This window comes from Suillus paluster (assembly GCF_016628075.1).
Source record: "Suillus paluster strain FC165 chromosome Unknown EDB91scaffold_3, whole genome shotgun sequence".
Taxonomy (NCBI): Eukaryota; Fungi; Basidiomycota; class Agaricomycetes; order Boletales; family Suillaceae; genus Suillus; species Suillus paluster.
Window position 1 is genome coordinate 316,210 of NW_024537563.1, and position 23,681 is coordinate 339,890.

The following is a 23,681-nucleotide window of genomic DNA, read 5'->3' on the forward strand; positions in this document are numbered from 1 at the left end:
GGATCCCTGCCGTATGTATGGTGAGTGTGGTACACGGAGTGTCGCAGAGGCTGAACGGTGAAGCTTGAAGAAACAGCCATCGTTTCCAAGGGATCCCATGGTGATCATGATGGATTCGAAATTCGGAGATGGCGTTGACGGTCACACCCGGCGAAGTATCAGGATTCAGTATCCAATAATGAGCAATAATGCTACAGCGTGTAGAGTGGCATTCGACTACCGAAGTTGAAACTTATATCGGTGCCATCCTTGGTTTTCTATGGATTGTTCACAAGCAAAATCTTTAAACGCCGTGAAGGATATAAATAAGTTGTTCTTTGTGCTCCACGTGCCATCAAATTTAATTTTGTGACTGGCGAGCATAAATCGGAGTTGAGTTGATTTCACATGTGTGCCTGACATTGTGTCTTGCAATTCGTTTGACTTGCTGCAGGCACCCCTCTGGAAAGCCTACACTGACTGTACTCTCAGTCTCGGTACTTGAAGTGGTGGCCATACCGTATGTCCGAGCTCAGGGCACGCAAGCGCGACCTCGGCGACCAGAATGGAACTGGACACCCACTTTTGCACACTGGGCCTGACAAGCAACGAATGACACTTTCGTGGCACGAAATACCAGAGTGGCAGAGGGATAACGAGTACATTTTAACGGGATACAGACGGTAAGACCGGGCACATCGGAGGTGCAAGTTTCCTTGCTACAAAGCGGATGACTGATTGCTGTGCTATTAGAGTCCAGAACTGCTGGCCAGGCTGCATTGCGTCTATCTACAGTTGTGAGGACATCCGAGTTGCCTAACGTTTTATGCCATTGATCGATATTGGTCCGAACAGATCCCCATAACGAAACTGGTAAGTTTCTTTTCTCTCATGTGGTAACCACGATTCACTGCAGTTTCCAGTCAATGTCCTCAGCCATTTGGCTGGCGCTGTGCTTTTCCTGTGGATTCTGGTGACATTTCGTCAGCAATATATCTTGGCGTATAGCGATACCACTTGGCTGGATACTTCCGTCTTCGCTGTATTTTTAATCTCTGCAGTGTTCTGCCTCACCGCAAGTGCTATGTTCCATACTGCCACTTGCCATTCGGCGCAGGTCAGCCCTGCTCAAAGCTGTGACTCTATCTGACCTTCTGTTGATCATGATTTGAAACCAATCACAGGTGTCGACCCAGTGTCATGCCCTGGATTATTCGGGGATCGTCAGTAAGTGAAGGCATACCACCTCTATCTCATTTCGATCAATTTTTCTGTAGTCCTCACCGTCGGATCTTTTGTACCATGCATCTACTACGGGTTTTACTGCGAATCAGCCTTGCAAGTCTGTTATCTATGCTTCATCGTTCTAGTGGGCGCAGGTCGGTGTTGTCCATTGATCTCGGTCCATTTGAAAGCCGCACGTCATTCACCAATACACGTTTTAAGGGGCGGCGTATATCGTTCTCAACCCTGAATATGCAAAACCAACACATCGAGGTGCACGTACCGGGGTTTTCATTGGTCTTGGATTGTCTGCTGTGGTACCGGTGGCTCATTTATTGGTATCGCATGGAACATCCAAGCTATTTTCCGAGATGGGTTTTGGATGGCTACTCACATCAGGCGGACTATACATCATGGGCGCGTTGATTTAGTGCGTAGTGCTTAATTTCCCGCCCTCCATACATTTGCCTGACGTCTGCATGATTCATCCCCGCGCAGCGCTAATCGCATACCGGAGCGCCTGGCTCCTGGGAGATTCGACTTGCTCTTCGCATCGCATCAGATATTTCACTTCTGTGTGGTCCTGGCCGCTCTGGCCCACTGGATGTGTGTATTGACTGCCTTCGATCATTGGCATTCTGGTTTGGACGGATGCAAATTGTGACATACTGGTGTTACGTCGCTGCATCATGGGGCGTTGCGCTGTGGTTGGGACAGCCTGGGAAAGATTTTGTCGGAACATGCCCCAGTGGCGGTCTTTGCCTGCACAGCAGACTCACGCTTCCGGCGGACTCATTAAGTGGCACGGAGACAAAGTCCACGTTGCAGGGTGTATCCGTAAGCCTAATGGAAGTTTGGTCATTGTTATTTCAATTGACAAGTTAAATGGTTTTGATTGTATGCCTTCGATGACCGTGCACTGGATGCGGGAGTCCTCGGGATGTGTTTTTACAAAGGTGACGACAGATAGAGTTCGTTGTGAATGGGGATCGGGACTCTAGTCCACCGGCGTCCGACGGATGATGACAAGTATATGCAAAGATGCTTGCCACACCAAGACCTCGAGGCTTGGCCGAGCTTTATTTTTTAGGTATTGAAGAGTGCTGCGATGCAGGGCCGGGTGCAGTATCTCTAGCGGCCAATGAAGGTTAAGGAAATACACTATAATGGACGTACAACGAAAAGTACGTTAGGTTACACTGCAGAGCGGAGTCGTCATCGTCCGACAAACCGCGCAGACGTACACACGCAAGGTTTGGCCACGAGACGATTACGTATTAACCGCATCCTGAGTGCGGAACCGAAGCCATTCTTCTCACTGTGCTATTCCAAGATCTCGTTGTCGATCGCGATCACCGAAAGGCACTCATGTGCATGGCGAAGCTGCATGTTGGCGTCTCGCATACAGGAGATGATCCAGGGACTTGAGGTGGCATATAAAGTCGCGCCATCACGCTCGGTTTCGTTGCCGTTCTCAAGTTTTATCTTCCGCGTCTGACAGCTTGTATCATGTATACGGTCGGCCTACAATCCGCTGCCGACGCTTTTCTTCTTTCCAGCCTGAAGGCCCAAGTGGCTCTCGCTTCACTTGTTCTTTTTATTCTTCTTGTCTTCGGTCTTGGCTCTCAAAAAGATGGTGCCGTTGACGGTGCCCCAGTATTTCTCCCCGGCTCTCATCTCCTCGCCATCGCCCCATTCTTCCGCCGACGCTTCGAGTTTCTGAACGATGGTTTCCGCAGAACTGGTCAAACTCTCTTCCAGTTCAACATGCTCCGAGTAAGCATTATGATCGCGAATCTTTCTCCAGTGACGTTCATCATGATAACCACAGGAGACTGTCATCGTTGTTTCTGGAGAGTCAGCCCGGAAATCGTTCTTCGCCAACAAGCACTTCGACCTCACTGAAGGCTTCAAAATGCTTTCCGGAGCTGTCAGTACCTCCTTTTGCAACTGATTACCTGTGCGCCATTCCTGACGCCATTTAGATCCCAGTCGTTAAAGGGGTGACCTCCAATCTTCAAACCAAGCGCATCGCACAAATTCATAAACGTCTCTCCTCCGTCCAGCGAAATGAGCACCTTAGTCGACGTATGTCGTATTAATCTATTCATTTATTTCTATTCCGTTCTCATTTTATGATCATCACTAGTCATTCCCCCCATCTTGGAGGATTGCCGAAGGGTAATGGAAACGTGGGGGCCATCAGGAACATTTGACCCATTTACAAAAATTTACGAAGTTGGTTTTTGGATTTGTTAGGCTCGTTCGACTCCTGACCATGTACACTACAGCTTTTATTCCAAACCACTGTGCGATCGCTCTCCTGTGAGGAGTTAGCGGATGATCCTGCCCAAGTTGCGCATCTCAAGGAACTCTACGACACCTTGGACAGTGGAACAACGCCCGCGACTGTCTTACTCCCATGGCTACCCGGGCCCAGCATGCTTAAGAAGCTGTGGGCCACCAAAAAAATCTACGACATTCTTGTCCGAGCCATTGATGAACGGGAGCGTAGTGGAACATCTAAACCCGACACCCTGCAGATGCTCCTCGACGAACAAGACGAAAGGCTTGTCATTGTTGGTGTAAGTCTTTCCGTCGAGCTTGGCATTCCAACCTCTGACGTTTTAACAGTTCATTTTGGGTCTGCTGGTCGCTGGCGCGAGAGCGACTGGGACAACAGCTTCGTGGCTCATCACCTACCTTGGTGACCATGAGTCGAAGGATGAAGTAATCATCGAAGTGGAACAACTCCTGGCCAACTACGCTTCTTCGACCGTCTCCCACTCATTGTCCCAACAACTCTCGTCCATTCCACTTGAGGCTTGGGAATCCGAGACACCCGTTCTTGATTCTCTCATTCGCGAGACCCTCAGGATTGCGCAGCCACATACTGCTATGCGCCGCAATCTTGGACCTGACGTGACGATTGACGGAAAGACTATCCCATCAGGGGCATATGTAGTATATCCTTTCTCGGACGTCCATCTGAATCCGGAGCTCTACCCTGATCCGTGGAAGTTTGATCCTAACCGTGAGGAGACGACGGTTCCGTTCGGTTACGTGGGATGGGGGGGAGGTAAGCCACGTTGTGTTTCGCGTGCCTGTTGGCAAACCTAATTTCCGGTAACAGGCAAAACGCACTGTCTTGGCCAGCGCTTAGCCCGACTTGAGCTCAAGCTTGTCACTTCTATGATGCTACTAGGCTTCCGGTACTCCCTTGTCAACAAGAAAGGCGAGCAACTCGACGCACCCCCCCTACCCAACTGGAACGATATCCTACTCTGCAGACCGGAACAAGGTTCGTGTTACCTCAAACACGAGAGATCCGTGCTTTCATTGTGACGCAAGCTGGACTTGACTTATTGGATAATGCTTCTTACCCTGCAATAAACTTTGGATCGTCTTCATCCTTTTTCGAACTTCATTACACACAGGCTCGTCACAAACCCATTGGACACATCATTTATTTTACCTTATACTTCATTTCAAAACTGGACCGGTTCCGAAACTATGCCCAGAACGTACCTCGCTACCCGTCGTCGCTCCCTTCCCCGACCTCTCGTTTGCTAGATATCTAGGACGTACATATTAATCTAGGTTAGATAGAAGTAATATGCCTGTATGACAATTCCCATGTAGCGCTACGTGACGATGCCTCCTGTTTGTAAAGTTTGAGCTATATACATCGGACCTTTTGCATGGCCCTCCGATCGTTTGTGATGAACGAGGCGTCTACATGAGCAATGCCAATCCGTCGATCCCAGTCATTTTGTCAACCAAAGTATAACCTGTCCTTCGAATTAATCCCTTTAGGCTGCTCTTCTCTCCGATTAGGTTTCTCTTGCTTCGCATCCTCGGAAAACAGCTCCATGTTCTGTTTCTTCTCTTCAAGTCTACTTTGCATCTTCCGTTCCTCTCTCGACCGTCGCTCCCGGTCTGTAAATCTCGCTCGTTGCTCCCTCGACGGCTCCCACTTGCTGCGTAAGATGCGGCGGACAGCCTCAGGGCTAATCTTGAACTTCTCTGCAAGCACCGGCGTCGAAAATGTACGCCTGTCATAGATATGCATGGCACGGAGACCATCCATGGCTTCACGAGATAATTTACGTGGAGGAGACCACCCCTGAGGAAAAGCCTCTTTGATGGCGAGACGGTGGCGCTTCCACTCCTCTGGTGTGTCTTCCACCGGCGCGCGTTTCCGTCGCCTCGGGGGTGGTTCATCTTCGCTCAAGTCTAAGGTTTCGCCCTCTGCATCTTCTGCTAAGGATAGAGGCGTAGGGTGTCCAGCCAGTCTCCAATCCCTTTTCTTTGGCTCATTGGTAATGGAGTAGTATCTATAGAGAGAGATTTTGTGAAGCAAAGAATGCGAATGGCACTGTGAAGGTGTACGAAGTAGTGACGTTAACTGAGGATAGTTAAACCTCATTGTAAACTGGATGGCCCGCATGATTACCTGAACTGCACAGTGCAAATGTACAAGGTTGTGCAAACTTCAGTCATGCCGAGAAATTTCGTGTATGATCTTGTCACGGTAATTGCCGAGCAGTTTCGTGAGTGCTTCGACTTTCAAGCATCTCCTACGAAGGAAGCTATTGTCTTCAGTTCCCAGCTTATCGTATTGACCTATTCTCTTCCCCTTCTTCCTTGTACAAAGCGATTTATCCCGCCTGATTATACCCGATGGCCGACCTTTCCGATCCTAAAATCGATGAAGGTTAGTCTGCGAAGTTACAACGCATCGCTTAGTGAAATTGGGTTAACCAGCAGCGTGGTGCTGATTCTTACAGCTTACCTGGATGTTCGTTCCGACAAGTCCGAGACTAACTGGCTTTTGCTAGACTATGAGGTCGGGATTTATGTTTCCAAACGGGTCTGGTTACCTTGATGCGTCTAGGTCCTTGTCAAACGACGATCACACGCTTAGTCTGACCGCTCTGACAAGCTAACAGTCACACAGACCGGAACGGGTGGCCTGGAAGAGTTACGCGATGCACTTGGCGATTCCAAAGCGTCTTACGCATACGTTCGCGTCAGCTTCTCCAATGATAAAGAATCTCAACGGGAGAAATTCATTCTAGTGGTGTGGATCGGTCCTGGGTGCAAAGTGATGCGAAAGGCTAAGGTCAGTTCTTAGTCTGTTTCTTTACGTGGGTTGCGGCGTATAGGCAATATCTTTCTTTTTCAAAACACGCGCGGTGGCGATAGCCTGCGCTTGCACTGCCTTGCAGTGGTGGATTGATGACAATAATGATGTAGTATTTAGTCTGACACGACTCTTTGTTGTATTGTCTCGCAGATCTCCGTCCATGCAGCCGATGTCAAACAGGTGTTGCGTGTCTACTCCATCGAAGTTGCCGCTCGGGAAAGGGACGATTTAAAGGAGGATCCGATTGTGGTGAGGCTGCGGAAGGTGAGCGGTCTAATAAAATATAGAGCGGGAGATATCCGTCGGCCTCATATATTAATCTTGTCAGGCCGGTGGGGCTAGTTACGACGGGGTGTAGCTTACATCACGCAAAGTCGTGCTCTCAATTTCCTGGCCTTACGCTCGTGCGCCTGTGCCGTCGGATTTCTATCATTCATTTACCACTTGTATTGGATCAACTGTGCTCGAGATCGAATAGTCTTTTCGTCAATTCGTGCGTCATACAAAGACACCCTGACATCGCATTGCGCAACGGTGCCTATACCATTGCTTGGCATGGATACAGAAGACCCTGTTACATGTCATTCACGCCGTGTGGACGGCGAGCTTCTTCAGGTTCTCGATCCCCTGTTCCTCGAGCCGCATACCCAACCATTCCTCCATCGCTTTGGCCTCCAAGGTTTTTTCATAAAATGAGATCGATGGAGTGTTCCACTGGATGACATATGACACAAAAGTACCAAAACATTAATCCGGCGGAACAACGAAGGTCATGATTGGCCAAAAGTTGCTTACCTTGAGTACGGACCAATCAAGGCGTGCGCAGTCCTTGTGGCCGGAGGCTGCATCAGCAAGGTCCTCGGAAAGAAGTATGTGATGTTACCTTCTCCTGAGCTACCTTGCCCAGCTCCGCGAAAAGGGCTTTGCCAACACCCTTATTTCTTGCATCCGGGGATACAAACAAGTCCTCAAGCTGTACGTGAAGTATTAATAAATAGACAGCGACGCGGTGTGGCTTGGGTGAATCAAATTTGGACGTACGTAGAGGCCAGGCTTGCCTGTCCATGTTGAGAAATTAAAGAAATATAGTGCCATGCCTAATGCAACTCCGGGTGCCTCGGGCGTTCCATCGAACGCGAGGAGGGTGTGTGCATATTGTTTTTCGAAAATGTTTTCTCGAAACTGCGGGGGCATGTGAGTATGACTCCGCGATGTCTCGAAGGACCCCCACCAGAGCAGGGGTAGCCCTTGCGGACTCGGGTTCTTTTTCATAAGTCGCCTAGATAAATAGTGAAAAGTTGCAGTGCATGAAGATCTTTGAGGCGAGGCGATTACCTACAAGATCTTGAACCAACTTGAGAATGGCGTCCTGAATCATTAATCTTATCAGCTCTGTAACCACGCAAGTTTGCGATCATCAAGGATGCTCACCACGTCGTCTACGGTGGCCGGACGAATATGAAATATAAGGGTCATTTCTGGGTATCTGTTCCTTCCAACTGTTTTCCGACGGACTTGATGTTAAGTCCAAGGATGAGTGATACGTAGTTGATCGATTATCTGGTGAAGGACTAAACGCGTGTCAGGGTGAAAGATTTAGCTTGATCGCCATGCTCAAATACGTCGAGGTTTGTGGTACAAAATTCAGGGCCGCGGTACTGGCGTTTGTGTACACATATTTGTCCATAAACCTTAGTCTGCAACTTTTCACCGTCGCATCACCAAGGGTATCGTGATCCCTCGCCGCAAAACATTATGGATCCAGCAAAATTGGCCAAACTCCAGGCGCAGGCTTCAGCCAACAGGATCGGTCAGTGTTTTCCATCAAACCGCGGAATTCGTAGCTTCCATTATCTCCCTTCCTTCACATACATGTACTCAAGGCTGACATGATGACGCGTTCCAGGCGGCAAAGGGACCATGCGCCGGAAAATTGTTCGCAAAACCAAGCCCTCTGCCGCACAAGATGACAAAAAACTTCAAGGCGCCCTCAAGAAACTCAATGTGCAGCCTATTCCTGGTGTAGAGGAGGTTAATATGTTCAGGGAAGATGGAAACGTGCTGCATTTCACTGCCCCAAAAGGTACGTACGAATTTCTACGTCGCTTGCGAGTAGATAAGCTCGCGTTCGGCGCTCCGTCAGATAAGATTCGTGTTAATTTTTCTCCTTGCCTTGTGTAGTACATGCCGCGGTCTCCGCCAACACGTTTGCGATCTATGGAACAGGTCACGTCAAGGAGCTGACTGAGCTCGTCCCTGGAATCTTGAACCAACTTGGCCCTGATTCGCTGGCATCGCTCCGCAAACTTGCGGAATCATACCAGGCCATTCAGCAGGGTCAGCAGAGGCCACCTAACGCTGGTGCTGCTGAAGATGATGATGATGACGTGCCTGATCTCGTCGAGAACTTTGATGTTGAGGGTGAACAGGCTGCCGCCGAGGAGAAGAAAGACACCCTCGAGGACGTAAACTGAGTGCGCAGGCTGCGTGGTGTAGGTGGCGTGGAGGGGAGTATTTGTCATATCGGTGTCGAGAGTTGATTCAATGGGCAGTGGGGAGTTGGAATAAAATGACGGACAAGTATCCGGGTAACTACTAGCTTCTCTGCCTTACCATAAGTTTCCGTTCACGCATTGTATCGACAAGACCTTCAACTGATCTTACCCCATGCGTCGCTCTTTTTATGTCTTCACCTCATCTTGTTCTCTGTAGTTCCTATCCTCTCATGTGATCGCACAATACTGCATGCTGGCATTGTAAACCGGTATGGTTCTGTGACAGACATGGTTCGCAAAAGAGGTTAGACGTACATGCTTTTGGGACGTATTGTCACGCGTCCACGTCAGCCACCGCATTCGCAAACATTCTACAATAAATAAAGGCATCCGATTTACATACGTGCCTTTGACAGCGGTTGTGGTGATGATCATTATAATCGACGGCTACCGTCAAGCCTGGGAGGTCAAATATTCTCTGGAAGCAGCAGTGTAGACTGCTGATTTTACCCATCGCTAAAAATGAGGATTCAAGTCAATTATATTGAGGAAGACTCCCGTTCGTGACTGCTGACCTGGTTCGTACTAGTGCCCGGTCCTTGGACTGCCTTAGCTGAGTCCTGCTGAGTCGTATATACAGCGCTTGGCTAGCCATACCGCTACCAAGGCACAATACGCCCCGTGAACTGTAAAGTGCGTGCTGTAGAGAAAGTCCGGGATGTATGTTTTGGAAGACTTGGCAGGTTGGTTCGGACCGACGGACCGACAAGACATGAGCCTTTGGCGCAACATGCCACTTCAGGTTGCTGCCAGCAGTCAACCCCAGTGCCGAAGTATTGACGAATTTTCTAATTCTTGTCTTGTGATGTTTCCCTGCATGTGTCTATGCGTCACCTGGTCATCCGAGCGCAACACTCGTACCGGGAGAACATCTCAGCCCCACCCACAAGGCCCCATAAATACAAGCAGAGTGAGAGTACGCTGGCGCATCTTCCGCTGCTTCTCTCGCTCAAACCAAAGTCAACAACACTAACTCTCTTACGATGACCACCAGAATCACACATTTCGAAACGCATGGTGAGTTTCTTTGCTCACCCTGTGCGCGGGTTATCGCTGACCATCTTCTTTGCTGTGAATGTAGATATTCGATTTCCCACATCCTTGACGGGTGATGGCACTGATGCGATGTGAGCCGATCAGTCTGTGTTCGATTCCAGAGGTTCTTCTACATCGCACGTGCCTCAGGAATACAGATTGCGATTATAGTTCAGCATATGTTACCCTATACACCGATAGCGGACTTGTTGGTCATGGAATGACGTTTACGATTGGTCGTGGTACTGATATTGTGAGTGGAAAAGATTCGGCGTTTTGACATGTACATCCATCTTCGCCGCAAATTCCTGTACTAGACATCTGATTTATCATTGCATTGTTTCTATTTTTTTCTTACCTGTTGAAAATATGTTGCTGATCATCGCCTGCTTCCCGCGATAGGTGTGCCATGCCATCCGAGAAGTTGCTGGACGCTTGATCGGACGGGATCCCGAGAGCCTTTTTGAGAATATGGGCAAAGCTTGGGATTGGATGTGCTCCGACTCTCAGCTGCGGTGGTGAGTGTTTGAACCTTGTCTGCTAAATCGATGCTAGACTTTCACGTATCGTTTGCTGGTCGCTTCTCACTGAATTATTTTATGTTACCTTGGTATCTGTGGTCTGACTTTGAATCTGTTTTCAAGGATCGGTCCAGAAAAGGGCGTGATTCACCTTGCAACAGCTGCAGTGAATAACGCCTTGTGGGACATGTTTGCTCGTACAAGAGGCAAACCCCTCTGGAAATTGATTGTCGATATGACTCCTGTTTGTGACATTTATTTCGCACTTGTTGTTTTGAGGTTCACTACGAACATCTACGCAGGAGGAACTTGTAAACGCGACTGCGTTCCGTTATATCACAGACGTGCTGACGCGCGAAGAAGCACTCGCAATGCTCAAGGCCAAAGAGGCTGGAAAGCGTGAACGGGAAGCTCTTGTTACTGAAGTCGGGTAAGGTTTTGTCGACGTACATCTGAAACATCCACGTCTTACAATGTCCCTACAGATACCCAGCATATATCACATCAGCGGGCTGGCTTGGTGAGGAGGACCCTATTTATGCTGCTGACTTTCCTGAATCTGAATCGCCCCTGCAGGATATTCAGATGAGAAAGTGTCTCGTCTCACTAAGGAGGCCCTCGCAAGCGGGTTCAACCACTTCAAGATGAAAGTAGGAGCTGACTTAAAGGATGACTTGCGCAGAGGCAAGATGATCCGTTCGATTATCGACGACCCCGCAAATTATCCGTCTGGATTCAAGGATCCTTCAAGCCCAGAACTGACTGGGAAGAACGCGGGTCCGACGGGTGCTGTGTTGATGATTGACGCCAACCAAGTTTGGGATGTTCCACAGGCAATTGAGTATGTGGCAGGATTAGCGGAAATCAAGCCTTGGTCTGTATTTTTCATTTGATATTCCAGTGATCAGAATTGACCCTGGGTGCTATCAGGTTCATCGAGGAGCCTACGGCACCTGACGATGCTCTCGGCCATGCTGCGATCAGGCGTGCACTCAAGCCGTACGGGATCGGAGTTGCGACCGGGGAACATGCACATAACCGTATGGTGTTCAAGCAGTTGTTCCAGGCGGACGCGATCGATGTGTGTCAGATTGACTCCTGCAGACTCGCAGGTGTCAGTGAGGTGCTGAGCGTGCTGTTGATGGCTGCGAAGTGAGCACGAGGAGACTTCACTTTTTCATTCGGGCGACATGCTGAATGTCCGTGTTCGAAGGTTTGGCGTCCCTGTTTGTCCACATGCTGGTGGTGTTGGTTTGTGCGAATATGTCATTCATCTCAGGTCAGTGTCGGTCTTTTCGCTGAAGTAGCGTCCCTGACTGACTGGAACTGGGTTAAGCGTGATTGACTACGTCGCCATTTCCGGGACGATGGAACGAAATGTATTGGAATTTGCAGACCACTTGCATGAGCACTTTCCGTACCGGTGTACTATGAACGAAAGGGGGAGGTACAATATTCCGAGTAATCCAAAGGAAGGGTATAGTATTGAGATGTATAAGGAGAGTATCGCGGAGTTCGAGTGGCCGAACGGGAGTTACTGGGTCGGTTCAAGGGGTGGAAAAGTCTTAAGCACTTGAATGATATAGGTGGTCGATTTCTTGTATAAACAGACCATATGTGTATGTAGGCTATATACGACAGTAATCAAAGAGACAAGTCATGGTTTGTTCTTAGAGATTGCATCATATTTATAGAACCTGTTCCTCCCAGGTTGGCCCTCACTAGCTTGCATTCGTTATGGAAATTATACTATAGGTTGAAAGGCACATGAATTCTAAGCATTTAATGAAGTATGGCAACCGTAGCCTTAACGGTCCCGAGGGTGTTTGTGTATATTTGTGCATGTGATGCACGCGATGGTTAAGTGATTTATGGACAGCCTCGTCCGACACGCGGTAAGGGTGGAGACACTGAACATCTTGTAGCTAGTGGTTGGAGGATGGCATACACAGCGGCACCACGGGATAAACCACAATCTCAAGGTTTTAGATCAATATCACCCCAACCTGGATACCCGATCCAACACCCGACGCAGATCCAGATACCACCTCAAGTACTAAGATACCCCCAACAACCCCGACCGCCACCTACTTCTTTTCCGAACCCTGCACCAACTCGACGACCCCTTCCGACCCCAAAGTCACGCCCAGAATCCCTCCCCCCACCTGCACGTGCCGCTCAGACCCCAGCTCCGTCACGTCCGGCACCCATACCAGCCCCTGCCCCTTCACGTCCTGTCATTCTCGCTCATACTGCATCCCTCGAGAGCACTAACATTAATAATCATACAAGACGACCCCTTCCTAATCCAGGTGCTAAATCAACCAAACATGCAAGCTTGGATCTTCGTGCTCAGTTGCAAAACAATCCAACCGAACCAGATCTAAACGTTGCAGTAAGCCCACAAACCAGCGCATCTAGTTTTTCCTCGTTTTCTGCTGCAAGCGGTGCATCCAGCTTCTCTAGTCTACCTCCCTCCTCGGATTTATCCAGCGCGTCACAATCTTTTGCTCTCCCAAATTACCCACCTTCATCAGCCTACCCAAATGCACTCCCATCTGCAAGCTTTCGTAACACACCACTCCATAGTTTCAGCGGCCCGGGTCCAGTATCCAGTTATCCCCCTGCCGCTTCATCAATAGATGTGCGAGGTACGTTGGTTTTCGTCTTCTAAGCGACCTCATTTTTTCACACTCCCTTAGCTCTTCCCCTCTCTGCCGCTTCACCCAAATTTACCCCTCATTGGAAACGCGACCTCCCTGCCCCCGCAACACAACCAAATTCACCTTCAGAGTTGCCTTCTCGTGTGGGGCCATTCATGGAACGCAGAAGCACAGTTTCTGGTTCGGCTGTCCCACCAGCCCTTGGTGCTGCTAACGGATTTCTTCCGCCTGCCACTGCATTACCTTCAACAAGCTATCCATCTACCCGTTCAGTAAGCCCAGAGCGCAACCCCTCAAGGGTCATCGACCGTGCCCAGACATTCGTTCATCGCGCTCAAACCCAAACATCGTCCGGCCGCCGTCCCTTGCCGTCCATTGGCAATAGGTCCCCACCAGTACCCCCACCTCCAGGTCAGTCTTCCAATTATTACAATTACACAGCCACACTCACGGGGCATCTTATTCATAGGCAGCTCACGTAGTCCACCCGAACCGAGTAGTTCGCGCTCCCCACCTGTTCCAGGTAATATCAATTAAAATTAAAATACGTACGATATCAATGATATTTTCAGGGAGCTCGCGTTCCCCTCCAGCCATCCCAGGTTCCTTGCATAGTCACCCCATTCCAGGCAGTTCGCGATGGCCTCCGGAGTCAGGTATTTACTTGTCCTTTTAGGGTTTCGAGCGTTCATAAATTTCACATCTGAAAGGGAGTTCACGTGGTCCACCCATACCAGATAGCTCTCGATCTCCACCAGTAATGACATGTCGTTCTCCGATCAATTCAATGTTGCCACCAGTGCCAGGTACTGATGAATCATGTTGACCACCGCATGTACCTGACTGTTCTGATTGTTCCAGCGAGTTCTGTCCCACAGATGGCACGTACTACGAGTAATGCACCTTCCACCTCCTCCTCCACGCTCACCGATTCCTCCCATTTCTCGTCTTCCATGACCCATTCAGTGCATACACGGATGCCTGCGACTGCTGATGACGAATTTTCGAACCCAAGTGAGGTGGGTGATGAGTATGAGGAAAGGTTTGATAGACATCAAGAAGAAAGAGGATATAGTAATGCGAGGGAAGACCATAGAAACCAGCACGGTGGGTATAACGAGCAGAATGAGGCTCATAGGGAGCGCGACATACGTAATGTGGGAGAGCTGGGCAGCACGTCCCCGCAATACGGCATCCGCGACCTCCCCCAGCGCACTCATCCTTCTCAACCATCTCAACCCCCAGCGCAGATTCAGGAAAGGCAATGGACCCGGGCCCGCCCGACCCGCTCAGCGACTCTCCCAACTCCACCATCTCAGTCACCCACCGATTTCCAGGACAGTGAGCCACAATCGCTCACGCTGCGTATGGCTGCACTCGGGCTATCCCCTTCTCCCCAGTCACCCTCGCATATGCAAGGCGACCTGAGTAAACATCCCTCAGCGCAAAGTTCGCGCTCTTCTTCACCAAGCTTCGACCTCGGGAGCCACCCGCTACTGCAGCGCGTTCCATCTACGAAGGAACAGGAGCTTGAGAACATGCCCAGACGCCCACCCCTGCAGCGTGGCCAGTCTGTGGTCGAGGGACTTCAAAGGCATCCTTTTGCGTCTGCTCCCCCATTGCAGAGACGGGTATCGGGTAGGAGCCGAAGCTTGGTACGTGAACAGGAGTGGCGAAGCATGTCGCCTGCTCGCGAACAATCCCCCGTACGTGAGCCTTCACCCACGCGCAGTCAGTGGCCACAGAATATCCCACCACTTCCCCGCGCACCATTATCACCAGCTGGGAGCTTCCCTTTCTCACCAGGGTTTAATACCTCTGACGTAAACACCTCGCCTACACGGTCCGCTTTCGCGCGGCCCGCATCTCCGCTCAAGAATTCTGTGTTTCCGTCGTCTGGGTTTTCACGCCCTACATCACCATCAAAATCTCCCCTACCAACACCCCCGCCCAAATCCCCGTTCGCGCGCGCCGAGTCAGTGGACGCGTCTGTCTTTTCTTCCCCGCGAAAAACGAGCGGCGGAAAAGGCCCCTTTGGGCCACAAAATCAAAATTCCCCTTCGAATTCGCCACAAAAATCATCGAACGCGTATACATCGCCAACGCTGCCTTCTTCATCCTCCCCGCCGAAGCTAGCCTACCTTAGCAACTCGAGCGCCCGGAATGCATTCCCTCCAAGCGCGTTCCCCTCGTCGTCGTTCCCCACGAGCTCGACTCATACTCTCGCGTCAAATTCACACATCATGGAGCGTCAGCGCCAAAAACAGCGTGCGTACGTAAAAACGTACGACCTCGACGACGAGCCGCCTGCTTCGCCACTCCGTGAGCGTGTGGGCCTGCCTTCGCCTAGTGCGTCCCGCTCGCCTTCCCCTTCAGACTTTGGGGCGCGCGTGGGGGGACGCAGTGTCTCTAGGGGACGCGCAAACAAGGCTGATCCTCAGGACCATGGTTATGGCAATGAGGATGACGGAGACGAGCGTTCGCCTTCGCCCATACGTTTCGCGAAGCGCTCCTCGAACCAGTTCTCGGTACTGGAGATGGACTTTGTAGGCGGGCAGGAGGTGCCGAGGTGGCATCGCACGCCAGTGCCCAGAGTCGCGGGAGGACGTGCGGATGGTAGTGAGGGCAGACGCACGGATATGGGCGTGCCAGTTGTAACGCTCCCTGGCGGGCATGTTGACTTTGACGACGGTGGTGGTGGTGCGGTACCGTCGAGCAGGACACAGGACTCGCCGCCCAGGATTGCTGTTTCTAGCGCCACCCCGCCAAGAGTGGCGGTTTCGAGTGCTACCCCACCCAGGGTGGCCGTTATTGGGTCGACGCCGCCGCGTGTTGCTGTTACTGGGTCGACGCCACCACGTATCGCAGTCTCGGGCTCATCTCCACCTCGTATAGCGGTGTCGGGATCTTCGCCTTCCCCTCCTCAAATTTCAGTATCCTCACCGTCCATGCCACAGATATCAGTTTCATTACCCTCTACACCACAAATTTCTGTGTCTGTTCCCAGTTGCTCTTCAAGGCAGCCTAGTTCTAGGCACACGTCAGCGCCATCTCAGGAGCCGAAACGTGTTCTCCCGCCACCTCCAGGCCAGAATGGACTAAGAGGCGCAGGAGGACAAAATAATGGGTTCAATGTGCAAGGTGGAGGGAAAATCTCGGGAGTGCTAAAGGGGATGCGTGGGAACGGTCTGTCATGCGGAGGGTGTGGCGGTCCTATTATCGGACGCATCGTCAGTGCGATGGGACAGCGCTGGCACCCAGCGTGTTTTTGTTGTTCCGCGTGCAATGAGCTCCTTGAGCATGTGTCGAGCTACGAGCACGAGGGGAAGCCGTATTGTCATCTTGATTACCACGAGGTTCGTTCTCCCAACACCTCAAATCGATTTAAAGATCTTAACTCCATCGTCACACAGAACTTTGCGCCTCGTTGCTATCACTGCAAAACAGCGATTATTGACGAGCGGTTCATCACGCTTGACGACGACGCGCTGGGAAAGCGGACGTATCACGAGCAGCACTTCTTTTGTGCGGAGTGTGGAGACCCATTCCTCCCACCGTCTTCTGGGAGTGGCGGGTTGACGGTTACGGGTGATGGCGAGTTCGACCTTGACGATGACGTCGGGTTCACGGTGTACAAGGGCCATCCATACTGCGAGGCGTGTCATGTCCGTTTGCGTATGCCCAAATGCAAGCGCTGCAAGAAGTCGATTAGGGACGGAATGCGTGCAGTGGAGGCTTTGGGAGGGAAATGGTGTTGGGAGTGTTTCGTATGCGAGGTATGTGACCTCGACTTGTTTTGATACCGAGTCCATGACCGTGTTGCGTCTCCAGGGCTGCAAGAACCCATTTGAAGATCCGTCGTTCTTTTTGCGCGATAATAAGCCGTTTTGCGAGCCGTGCTTTAGTTTGATATTGCGGAATGAGGTGTAATGGTTGGTTCAAATAATTTATTGCTTACTTTCGTTTTCGCGCGTAGGTTCTTGGATGCGCTAGCTATCTTGTGGTCTGCTCTACACATATTTTGCCTATATTCAGGTTGCTTCAAGATATGGACTGGAAACAACATTGTAAACTAACCGCCCTCTGACGCCCACTCATTTTCGGCAGATGTCAACTTAAGGTTTTAGACATATAGAGATTTAGACATAGACGTTTAGACGCAAGTTTAAGTAGACATGTACACTGTCTGGCAGCACATAAGTAAACCAGTAAATGTAAATGTAACTCGTGCTAAGAAGTACAGCCTTGCGAACCGTCCCGTGTACATTTGCGCACAACACTCCATTGGACATTAATGCTAATATTGGATTTTTTATACCACATTCAAACTGGCAGAATTCCCGCGGCTTCCGCTGAACCACCCTGGAAGGCGTGCCAATGGCTGCGCAGCAGGCCAACCGTGGGATCGGGGTGATCAATAGACGTGAAATAGAGGATGCCATAACCCATTAGAGTTAGGAAGCAAACCCCGCCTGACGCCCAAAGTACGCCAACTACACGGGAAACCCAGAATACGAACTGAGCGACCATAAGTCCCAGGCTCCATAAGTAGAGTGCTTTTGGCAAGCTGTATACAACAGACAAAGGCAAGAAGCCCCAGTCAGACGATTTCGCTGTGCGAAGGAAGCGAGCCTAGAAGCAGAGTGAATCGAGTTATATTGAATGAAGAGAGAAGACACGAACAGCAAACGAAGCGGTTGCATCTTCGAAACCATAGTGTCTCAAGAGTAGGATTGATCCCGACAGGATGCTTGAGGATGCTGCAAGAATCGGTGCCATAGCAGATGTCAATGAAGCACGCGGTAGCATTGACATGAGAATGCTGGCACTGTGGAATGATCATCAAAATCAAGAACCACCAAGCCTCGAGATGAAAACTGACATCATCACCGAAAATGCCTAGACGACAAGTCAGGTATTGAAATTAACATACTTCACGATGCGAATGACGTACCCACAGAAGTAACCCTCTCCATTCCGAGGCACATGTAGTCATGAAAGTCTGCCAGTGATCAACATACACCTGGTCATGAACGAACAGATCATGAAGCTTGGAGTAATAGTGGTTAGGGATTCCCCACAAGGTCAGGTTCACTAGTGCACACATCCCAGGGCAGTCGACTATGTCTTCTGGCATGGGTGGATGCAATCTGTCTAATTGAGCATTTTCTTGCCCATGGTACGTCATGAACCGTTGGTTATCTTGCAGTTGTTCAGCGTTAAGAAGAAATCACAATATTTTCGACTGACTGATTGCACCCCAAAGACGAGCTTAGGACGTGTCAGATTGACATAGCATGTAAGCGTCAGGCTTCTTACCGGCAAAACATAGTGTATGGCCGTCCAAAGGTTCGCCTTTCATAATGGTGAGGTCGCGAACTCTTTTTTGCAACAATCGCCTCCATACCTCGCCGCAGGGATAGTGCCTGTAGAAGTTGACCACATTTTACCTCCGTATATGGGAATGTTGAGGTGCGCGACGTCATTCGATCTAAATGTGTCACACGTCGTACGCAATTGAGATGCTCCACAAAGAAGAGCACATACCTATCATACCATGACATATGACGCTGATCAAGTTCTCCACAATGAGTGGTGTCAACTGGGTGCAGACGTGCATCGGGAAAAACTCCACATGCACCCAGTAGAGTCTTTCCAATGCAGTATCTGTGGAAACTCAGCCATCTATTGTTGTAAAGGAAACCTGAACGAACCCAAGTGCGAGTCAGACACCAACATGCCCATGTCGAGCAGCTCCGATGAGGTAGGCTCGAGCCAGAAGAGGGAGCGGCTATGATGATCCACAAAATAATAGGCACATGTAGACGTTTGTGGCGGCTCGTCAAACCGAAGTTCAACGAAGAGCTCGCATGCCTGTGGCAATACGATGCCGTATTCGAGGACCCTCTTGTCGATCAGTGCCAGATAGGCGGACACCAAATTGTCCGTTTCAGTATTTAACACATTCTCCTCCGTGACAACCGAGAAATGGCCACGTTGCATGTGAAAATACAACTGGCCTTCTGGGTGGGTGAAAGAGAGCCAGTTGGACTTGGTGCTGGAACGTTAGTCAGTGTCAACTCAAGTGTGCAAGCCAGTCGGTAGGTGAGCTCACCTGGTACGAGGTCGCAAACCAGGTGCAGTTGTGGTATGGTATGCGTCCACCCTCGATGAAGAATGAATGAACAAATATTATATAATCTGGTTCGCAAGAACCTACCAGGGCAAACTGCCATACCGTCTGGTAGGATGTCGAAGTCACCGGCCTGAGTTCCTTGACTAGGCTAAGTGTAGATGCCATATCGCTGTGAGGTGTTGAAGGTGGAAGTACAGTGCTGTCAATGCTCGATATAGTTGAGTGGCAGACAGGAAGACAAAGGGCGCGCAAGTCAAGTCCAAGTGGCGTGCGTTTAAATTATATAGGGAAGCACAACTTGGCCCGGGGCATTTACCGCATGTTTTTCTCCATATCATGTCGACGAAAGTAGTACCGTACATGTAGCACATCCTGTGCAGTGTGGAGGTTTCGGTCACTATTATGTACGCGGGTGTTTGGGGGTTCTGATGTTAATATATGGACAAAGGGTAACGCTGGCAGCGTATTCGAGCCGTAAGGTCTTCAGCTTCCGATCTCTGGACGTCATCTTGCTCGTACCCGAGTGCCATTAACTGGCTGGAGCTCGAGGTAAGTGCGGTCGCGACTGTCGAGTGTCGGTACTTCAATGGGTCTTCCACTGACAGTTAGGTACCAACGGTCACATCGAAGGACAGTCACTCGGACTGTCGTTCAATTCTTTTTGTGATAGGTGCCACATGTACAGGGCATGCTGTCAGGGCATGGATGTGACATGGCTTCATACAAGCGCTGCCAACAGGAACAGCCAACTCACCATGCATGGTCAAACCACTGTGTTGCAGTGACTGCACTGGCAACATTATCTTCAGCCGATTTTCAAGTTGTGATAGTATATGCAGAATCACGAATTGTCAAGTTCGTCATGATCAGTAAGTCGTCTGCCTTGAAAGTTGAAGGTGCCCGGCTAACAAAGTTAATTTAGAAAATGTGAACTCTGCATGGAACTCGGGTGGTCTCCATGGTCTTCGGAGGCATTTTACCGCCACAGAATGTTAATACAGAACCTGCTGGCAAAGGGGCTGAAGCGCCATAGTCAGCGCCCTGACTAGTTCAAACAGCTTGCAAGTTGCAGTCATTTCCGGCCACCAGAACTCATGTGGGTTATCACACAAGCAGGACCATAAATAGAGAGCCATTGGCCAGTTGGTCCTTGGTCGCTCCTGCTTGTTCGGCATTTCGCTTGCGAATCGCGCTGTATGCCAGTGATCATGGCACGAGTCAGCCAATCCCCAGCGCTCAGATAAGCGTTACTTCTAAGGGTTTCATCAAGACTCGGCATCCAAGTGTGTAGTAGCCAATACAGCTCACTCACTGTCCGTTCGCAAACGTCCGTCAGACGCTGCATTAATTAAGTGATGTGGTATGGGAAAAGGCGCTTGCATGATGAGGACTAGGATTCAGCGCTTATACTCATGGCCAGAGCAAATTTAGCTCTAACCAGGTACTCCAGCCACAACAATCACGTTCCTCAGATAGCTCGCGCTTCTGGAGCTGCCCACTACTCGGCTTTCGTTTCGTTTCGCCTCGCCTAACTGCTTTTCTCTATTGCTCTGCCGCACAACGATATAACTGTACGCTAACATGACCAATCGCGTAAAAGACCCCCCTTATGGAACACCCTCTGCCCATCACCGGCAAGTACACTCGTACTAATCACGATAGATATGCAAGATCTTATGGCAACACAGGAAACGTGATGGGAACGCTCCGAAATTTCGTCATGATGAATAGATCGAGGAAGGTTCAGGCGACACATTATTGCCCAGGTTCAGTACCCGCGACCTGCCCTGCTGACGCTCATGCTGTATCTCTCAGTACCGCCCGGGCGTCCAGTGGTCAGACGAGAATACTTAGGGCCAGCTGGCCAGAGAAGGGGGAGAAAGAGAGATAATTTCGAAATTATGTGCGTTCAAAAAAACCCCAAGGATTGTATACATCAACCACGAAATACGAACAGACGAAGACATCTCCAGCATCCAAAGCGCCTTTACATTTCGGCGGAGCTGCAAGATGGCAGGAAGGCGTCTATCATCAACCTAATTGTTGGCAGAATACAACTACATATGTCCGGCGTTCTTGGAGTAGCTTCTGTGGGTGTGGTCTGGATCCAGCGCGCCTGTGGATATAAATCATATCGCGCACTTTGCTATGTTTCATATTGTACAAGCGCCAACGATACGTTTGCACGAACTGCTGTAGCCAGTCTCAACGTATGCGCCCCTGGGCAATTAGTACATATTTATCGCCAGCCGAGGATCGCATGACTATGTAGTATGCTAACTCATGATCTAAAAAGACTTGCGGTGAAGTGTAATTGCGGAGGGTGCCAACTATGTTGCCCTAGGGTTATCGGCAAAATAATTGCCCTCCAATGCAGTACCATAATCACACTGATTGGGCAGTACTCTCTGTAATCTATACTTTTGTACAATTTCTGCAACCTTCGCGTGGTTCACACCGTGTTGCTTTAGCATCTCAGGGTCCGGGACAGGAGGCAGTGTTGTGAATGCAAGCCGAGCGATGCCTACTTGTTCCAGATACATATGCTTGGAAAGGCGAGGCGGGAACTTGTCCTCTTGTGCGATAACGCATTCGATGCTGCCATATTCGCGGATGAACTTGAGTGCTCGTTGAGGACCAACGTTCTTGATCCGCTGTGAGAAGTCGGTGCCGAGGAGCAACAAGAAGTCTATATATGCAGACTTGGAGAGCTGAAGAGCGGTACGAACGTGGGACCCATAAACGAGGATGAGTGGGTCGTTTCTATTGGCGATGTTTCGAATGAGGGGAGCTTCGTAGACGAGAACGTCCTAGATGAAGAATAAACAGAAGTTCACACCTAGGCATTTAAGAAGGCCATACCGTATCTTCGCTTGCGACGTAGTCAGCTACGCCATGGATAACAAGTGAGGATGCGAGAGCCTCTGCTTCAAAAGGTCCCTCTGACTCGATACACGGCACTCCCATGGCACGCAACATCTCCTTGCTCTCCTCGTACGTCCGAGTGGTGGGAGCGTTCGATCGGCGAGCGTAAGACTCGGACATAACGCCACTCTTTTCAGCCAGCATTGCAAGGGCAGTCTCAGGAGCGTCCGCAAGTGTGTTCCATATTTGGCCTTCCTCTATTGTCATTTGAAGTTGGGACCTGGACATGATGTACTCGACGCGGGTCTCATCTGGTGACTCTGGGACCTCCACGGTAGATGGAAGTGAGGTGATCTGTGCGACGCAGTCGCGATATTCTTGATATAGGGAGGAGAGTGCCGAAAGCACATATTCTGCTGGGGGTACGGAACCCACGATGGTAGCGAGAGTCACATCCTGGGGTGTTTGAAAATCGGCATCTCGAAGTTCACCTTGCACGATCCCTGGACCAGGAGGAAAGTCTAGTCGAAGGTTGGATATGCCCTCAACAAGGGAAGAGCCCGGATCCAATATCGAACTGTTTATATAGTCTGGCCATGACTTGAGATCACTAGGCGGGATCGCGGCGACTGATTGACCTGTGCGAGCGAGAAGGATCTCCTTCATGTCTGCGTCTGACATGCGAACAGAATCATAAATTGCCGAAAGGGTATCTTCCTCCGAATATGATGATAGAGCACTGAAAACCTGCTCAAATGCAGAAGGACCAGATGGACGAGTCTGAGAGCGAGTGGCAGTAACTGCAACAGAGTTCGTATCATTATGACGGATATCCGATGGTGACAGAGAAGACTGGAAGTACGAAGGGATAGTCCTCGCAGCCACTGCTACGTGTTCTAAAGCGTCGATGACACGCTGACGGTCTAGCGGATCCATGGAACTATATTGTGGTAGTAATCGCATCAATTTCTGAAGCCTGCTCAGTCTCTCCACCTCAATGGATGAACGAGCCGCATCCAGCCTCCGCATCTCCTTGCGTCGTTCTACCTAGGAAAGGTGTTCATTTACAGCATCTCCTGCTACTGTAGCGACTTACCTCTCGAGCTTTGGCAATGCTGCGGTCTCTACCATCAAAGACACAAATTGCTTGCACATTACACTCTTTAAGCTCTGTGATTATGCGGTGCCAACCGAGGACGTGTCTATGCGGATGAGGCATAGGTGCAAAGTGAAGGCGCTGGGTTATAAGGGTACCATCACTGATTAGTCACAGATGAGTTGAAGGAATTAGTTAGACGGAGAGCTTACATGACAATGGTCTTACCGCAGAGAGATCTAAGGCGGTCTGGAAGTTTTCTAATAACTTCCGGGCTGACGTAGGTAAATTCATATGTGAATGAAGAAAGCTGGTTTGGAGCTCACCATGTTTTCTGCAAAAATGGGGTAAGACCCAGAACTCCCATGCGAACTGCAGATTTGTTTACGCGTCGTTGAATTATTAGCAGAAGGCAACCTCCTGTCCCATTGAAAAGTCACAGGCTGCAGTTTGCAGAA

At 50.1% G+C, this 23,681-nt stretch overlaps 11 protein-coding genes across 11 annotated transcripts; 7 read left to right on the top strand and 4 right to left on the bottom strand.

Annotated features, from left to right (window-relative positions):
* Positions 1-582: 582 nt before the first annotated feature.
* EDB91DRAFT_1011794 (hemolysin-III related-domain-containing protein) lies at positions 583-1,858 on the top strand (the record flags this gene model as incomplete). Its single annotated transcript, XM_041312428.1, has 8 exons — positions 583-662; positions 733-776; positions 835-852; positions 903-1,096; positions 1,164-1,206; positions 1,257-1,358; positions 1,426-1,633; positions 1,702-1,858. Coding segments are annotated over 8 exons (846 nt in total), but the record flags the coding sequence as incomplete, so codon positions are not given.
* A 432-nt stretch (positions 1,859-2,290) lies between these two features.
* Positions 2,291-4,763, top strand: EDB91DRAFT_409084 (cytochrome P450). The gene is made up of 7 exons (XM_041327159.1): positions 2,291-2,979; positions 3,035-3,133; positions 3,189-3,291; positions 3,353-3,441; positions 3,495-3,788; positions 3,838-4,282; positions 4,337-4,763. Exons 1-7 carry the CDS (start codon positions 2,713-2,715, stop codon positions 4,546-4,548), a joined length of 1,509 nt encoding a protein of 502 aa, XP_041182958.1. The 5' UTR covers positions 2,291-2,712; the 3' UTR covers positions 4,549-4,763.
* Positions 4,764-5,104: 341 nt separating this feature from the next.
* On the bottom strand, positions 5,105-5,482 carry EDB91DRAFT_1030873 (uncharacterized protein; the record flags this gene model as incomplete). Its single annotated transcript, XM_041312713.1, has 1 exon — positions 5,105-5,482. A coding segment is annotated over one exon (378 nt), but the record flags the coding sequence as incomplete, so codon positions are not given.
* Positions 5,483-5,746: 264 nt separating this feature from the next.
* On the top strand, positions 5,747-6,843 carry EDB91DRAFT_1098961 (uncharacterized protein). The gene is made up of 5 exons (XM_041317116.1): positions 5,747-5,920; positions 5,994-6,052; positions 6,131-6,328; positions 6,503-6,616; positions 6,681-6,843. Exons 1-5 carry the CDS (start codon positions 5,887-5,889, stop codon positions 6,708-6,710), a joined length of 435 nt encoding a protein of 144 aa, XP_041182960.1. The 5' UTR covers positions 5,747-5,886; the 3' UTR covers positions 6,711-6,843.
* EDB91DRAFT_1098968 (acyl-CoA N-acyltransferase) lies at positions 6,844-7,963 on the bottom strand. The gene is made up of 7 exons (XM_041317117.1): positions 7,784-7,963; positions 7,692-7,721; positions 7,584-7,631; positions 7,394-7,534; positions 7,236-7,325; positions 7,148-7,180; positions 6,844-7,066 (listed from the first exon to the last, which is right to left on the bottom strand). The coding sequence occupies exons 1-7, from the start codon at positions 7,826-7,828 to the stop codon at positions 6,938-6,940; spliced, it is 516 nt and encodes a 171-aa protein (XP_041182961.1). The 5' UTR covers positions 7,829-7,963; the 3' UTR covers positions 6,844-6,937.
* A 217-nt stretch (positions 7,964-8,180) lies between these two features.
* EDB91DRAFT_409197 (NAC domain-containing protein) lies at positions 8,181-9,004 on the top strand. The gene is made up of 2 exons (XM_041327160.1): positions 8,181-8,435; positions 8,534-9,004. Exons 1-2 carry the CDS (start codon positions 8,273-8,275, stop codon positions 8,824-8,826), a joined length of 456 nt encoding a protein of 151 aa, XP_041182962.1. The 5' UTR covers positions 8,181-8,272; the 3' UTR covers positions 8,827-9,004.
* Positions 9,005-9,567: 563 nt separating this feature from the next.
* Positions 9,568-12,132, top strand: EDB91DRAFT_1098979 (enolase C-terminal domain-like protein). Its single transcript, XM_041317118.1, has 11 exons — positions 9,568-9,924; positions 9,989-10,034; positions 10,093-10,195; positions 10,345-10,460; positions 10,587-10,707; positions 10,766-10,893; positions 10,949-10,983; positions 11,040-11,337; positions 11,394-11,615; positions 11,677-11,742; positions 11,800-12,132. Exons 1-11 carry the CDS (start codon positions 9,891-9,893, stop codon positions 12,038-12,040), a joined length of 1,410 nt encoding a protein of 469 aa, XP_041182963.1. The 5' UTR covers positions 9,568-9,890; the 3' UTR covers positions 12,041-12,132.
* A 228-nt stretch (positions 12,133-12,360) lies between these two features.
* Positions 12,361-13,775, top strand: EDB91DRAFT_409264 (uncharacterized protein). The gene is made up of 3 exons (XM_041327162.1): positions 12,361-13,114; positions 13,166-13,537; positions 13,596-13,775. The coding sequence occupies exons 1-3, from the start codon at positions 12,403-12,405 to the stop codon at positions 13,661-13,663; spliced, it is 1,152 nt and encodes a 383-aa protein (XP_041182964.1). The 5' UTR covers positions 12,361-12,402; the 3' UTR covers positions 13,664-13,775.
* EDB91DRAFT_409256 (uncharacterized protein) lies at positions 13,699-17,246 on the top strand. The gene is made up of 4 exons (XM_041327161.1): positions 13,699-13,932; positions 13,988-16,482; positions 16,540-16,902; positions 16,958-17,246. Exons 1-4 carry the CDS (start codon positions 13,887-13,889, stop codon positions 17,054-17,056), a joined length of 3,003 nt encoding a protein of 1,000 aa, XP_041182965.1. The 5' UTR covers positions 13,699-13,886; the 3' UTR covers positions 17,057-17,246.
* An 11-nt stretch (positions 17,247-17,257) lies between these two features.
* EDB91DRAFT_1285986 (uncharacterized protein) lies at positions 17,258-19,362 on the bottom strand (the record flags this gene model as incomplete). Its single annotated transcript, XM_041324797.1, has 10 exons — positions 17,258-17,758; positions 17,810-17,948; positions 18,094-18,328; positions 18,377-18,397; positions 18,446-18,481; positions 18,534-18,617; positions 18,674-18,793; positions 18,841-19,184; positions 19,242-19,292; positions 19,343-19,362. The coding sequence occupies 10 exons, from the start codon at positions 19,360-19,362 to the stop codon at positions 17,450-17,452; spliced, it is 1,359 nt and encodes a 452-aa protein (XP_041182966.1). The 3' UTR covers positions 17,258-17,449.
* Positions 19,363-21,559: 2,197 nt separating this feature from the next.
* EDB91DRAFT_409350 (PIN domain-like protein) lies at positions 21,560-23,665 on the bottom strand. The gene is made up of 5 exons (XM_041327163.1): positions 23,550-23,665; positions 23,436-23,498; positions 23,224-23,386; positions 22,125-23,174; positions 21,560-22,072 (listed from the first exon to the last, which is right to left on the bottom strand). Exons 1-5 carry the CDS (start codon positions 23,588-23,590, stop codon positions 21,593-21,595), a joined length of 1,797 nt encoding a protein of 598 aa, XP_041182967.1. The 5' UTR covers positions 23,591-23,665; the 3' UTR covers positions 21,560-21,592.
* Between the last annotated feature and the right edge of the window lie 16 nt (positions 23,666-23,681).

Coding starts and splice junctions, on each gene's coding strand:
- EDB91DRAFT_409084 (XM_041327159.1), top strand. CDS start 2,713: ATGTATACGGTCGGCCTACAATCCGCTGCCGACGCTTTTCTTCTTTCC. Junction 3,134..3,188: donor TCAAAATGCTTTCCGGAGCT/GTCAGTACCTCC, acceptor GACGCCATTTAG/ATCCCAGTCGTTAAAGGGGT. Junction 3,789..3,837: donor AAAGGCTTGTCATTGTTGGT/GTAAGTCTTTCC, acceptor ACGTTTTAACAG/TTCATTTTGGGTCTGCTGGT.
- EDB91DRAFT_1098961 (XM_041317116.1), top strand. CDS start 5,887: ATGGCCGACCTTTCCGATCCTAAAATCGATGAAG. Junction 5,921..5,993: donor CGATCCTAAAATCGATGAAG/GTTAGTCTGCGA, acceptor TGATTCTTACAG/CTTACCTGGATGTTCGTTCC. Junction 6,329..6,502: donor AAGTGATGCGAAAGGCTAAG/GTCAGTTCTTAG, acceptor ATTGTCTCGCAG/ATCTCCGTCCATGCAGCCGA.
- EDB91DRAFT_1098968 (XM_041317117.1), bottom strand. CDS start 7,828: ATGACCCTTATATTTCATATTCGTCCGGCCACCGTAGACGACGTG. Junction 7,632..7,691: donor TCAAGTTGGTTCAAGATCTT/GTAGGTAATCGC, acceptor CTATTTATCTAG/GCGACTTATGAAAAAGAACC. Junction 7,181..7,235: donor GCAAGGTAGCTCAGGAGAAG/GTAACATCACAT, acceptor TCCGGCCACAAG/GACTGCGCACGCCTTGATTG.
- EDB91DRAFT_409197 (XM_041327160.1), top strand. CDS start 8,273: ATGCGCCGGAAAATTGTTCGCAAAACCAAGCCCTCTGCCGCACAAGAT. Junction 8,436..8,533: donor GCATTTCACTGCCCCAAAAG/GTACGTACGAAT, acceptor TGCCTTGTGTAG/TACATGCCGCGGTCTCCGCC.
- EDB91DRAFT_1098979 (XM_041317118.1), top strand. CDS start 9,891: ATGACCACCAGAATCACACATTTCGAAACGCATG. Junction 10,708..10,765: donor TGATTGTCGATATGACTCCT/GTTTGTGACATT, acceptor ACATCTACGCAG/GAGGAACTTGTAAACGCGAC. Junction 11,338..11,393: donor TTAGCGGAAATCAAGCCTTG/GTCTGTATTTTT, acceptor GGGTGCTATCAG/GTTCATCGAGGAGCCTACGG.
- EDB91DRAFT_409264 (XM_041327162.1), top strand. CDS start 12,403: ATGGCATACACAGCGGCACCACGGGATAAACCACAATCTCAAGGTTTT. Junction 13,115..13,165: donor TTCATCAATAGATGTGCGAG/GTACGTTGGTTT, acceptor ACACTCCCTTAG/CTCTTCCCCTCTCTGCCGCT. Junction 13,538..13,595: donor ACCAGTACCCCCACCTCCAG/GTCAGTCTTCCA, acceptor TCTTATTCATAG/GCAGCTCACGTAGTCCACCC.
- EDB91DRAFT_409256 (XM_041327161.1), top strand. CDS start 13,887: ATGACATGTCGTTCTCCGATCAATTCAATGTTGCCACCAGTGCCAG. Junction 13,933..13,987: donor AATGTTGCCACCAGTGCCAG/GTACTGATGAAT, acceptor TGATTGTTCCAG/CGAGTTCTGTCCCACAGATG. Junction 16,903..16,957: donor GGGAGTGTTTCGTATGCGAG/GTATGTGACCTC, acceptor TTGCGTCTCCAG/GGCTGCAAGAACCCATTTGA.
- EDB91DRAFT_409350 (XM_041327163.1), bottom strand. CDS start 23,590: ATGGGAGTTCTGGGTCTTACCCCATTTTTGCAGAAAACATG. Junction 23,499..23,549: donor CCATTTTTGCAGAAAACATG/GTGAGCTCCAAA, acceptor TACCTACGTCAG/CCCGGAAGTTATTAGAAAAC. Junction 23,387..23,435: donor TGCGGTAAGACCATTGTCAT/GTAAGCTCTCCG, acceptor GTGACTAATCAG/TGATGGTACCCTTATAACCC.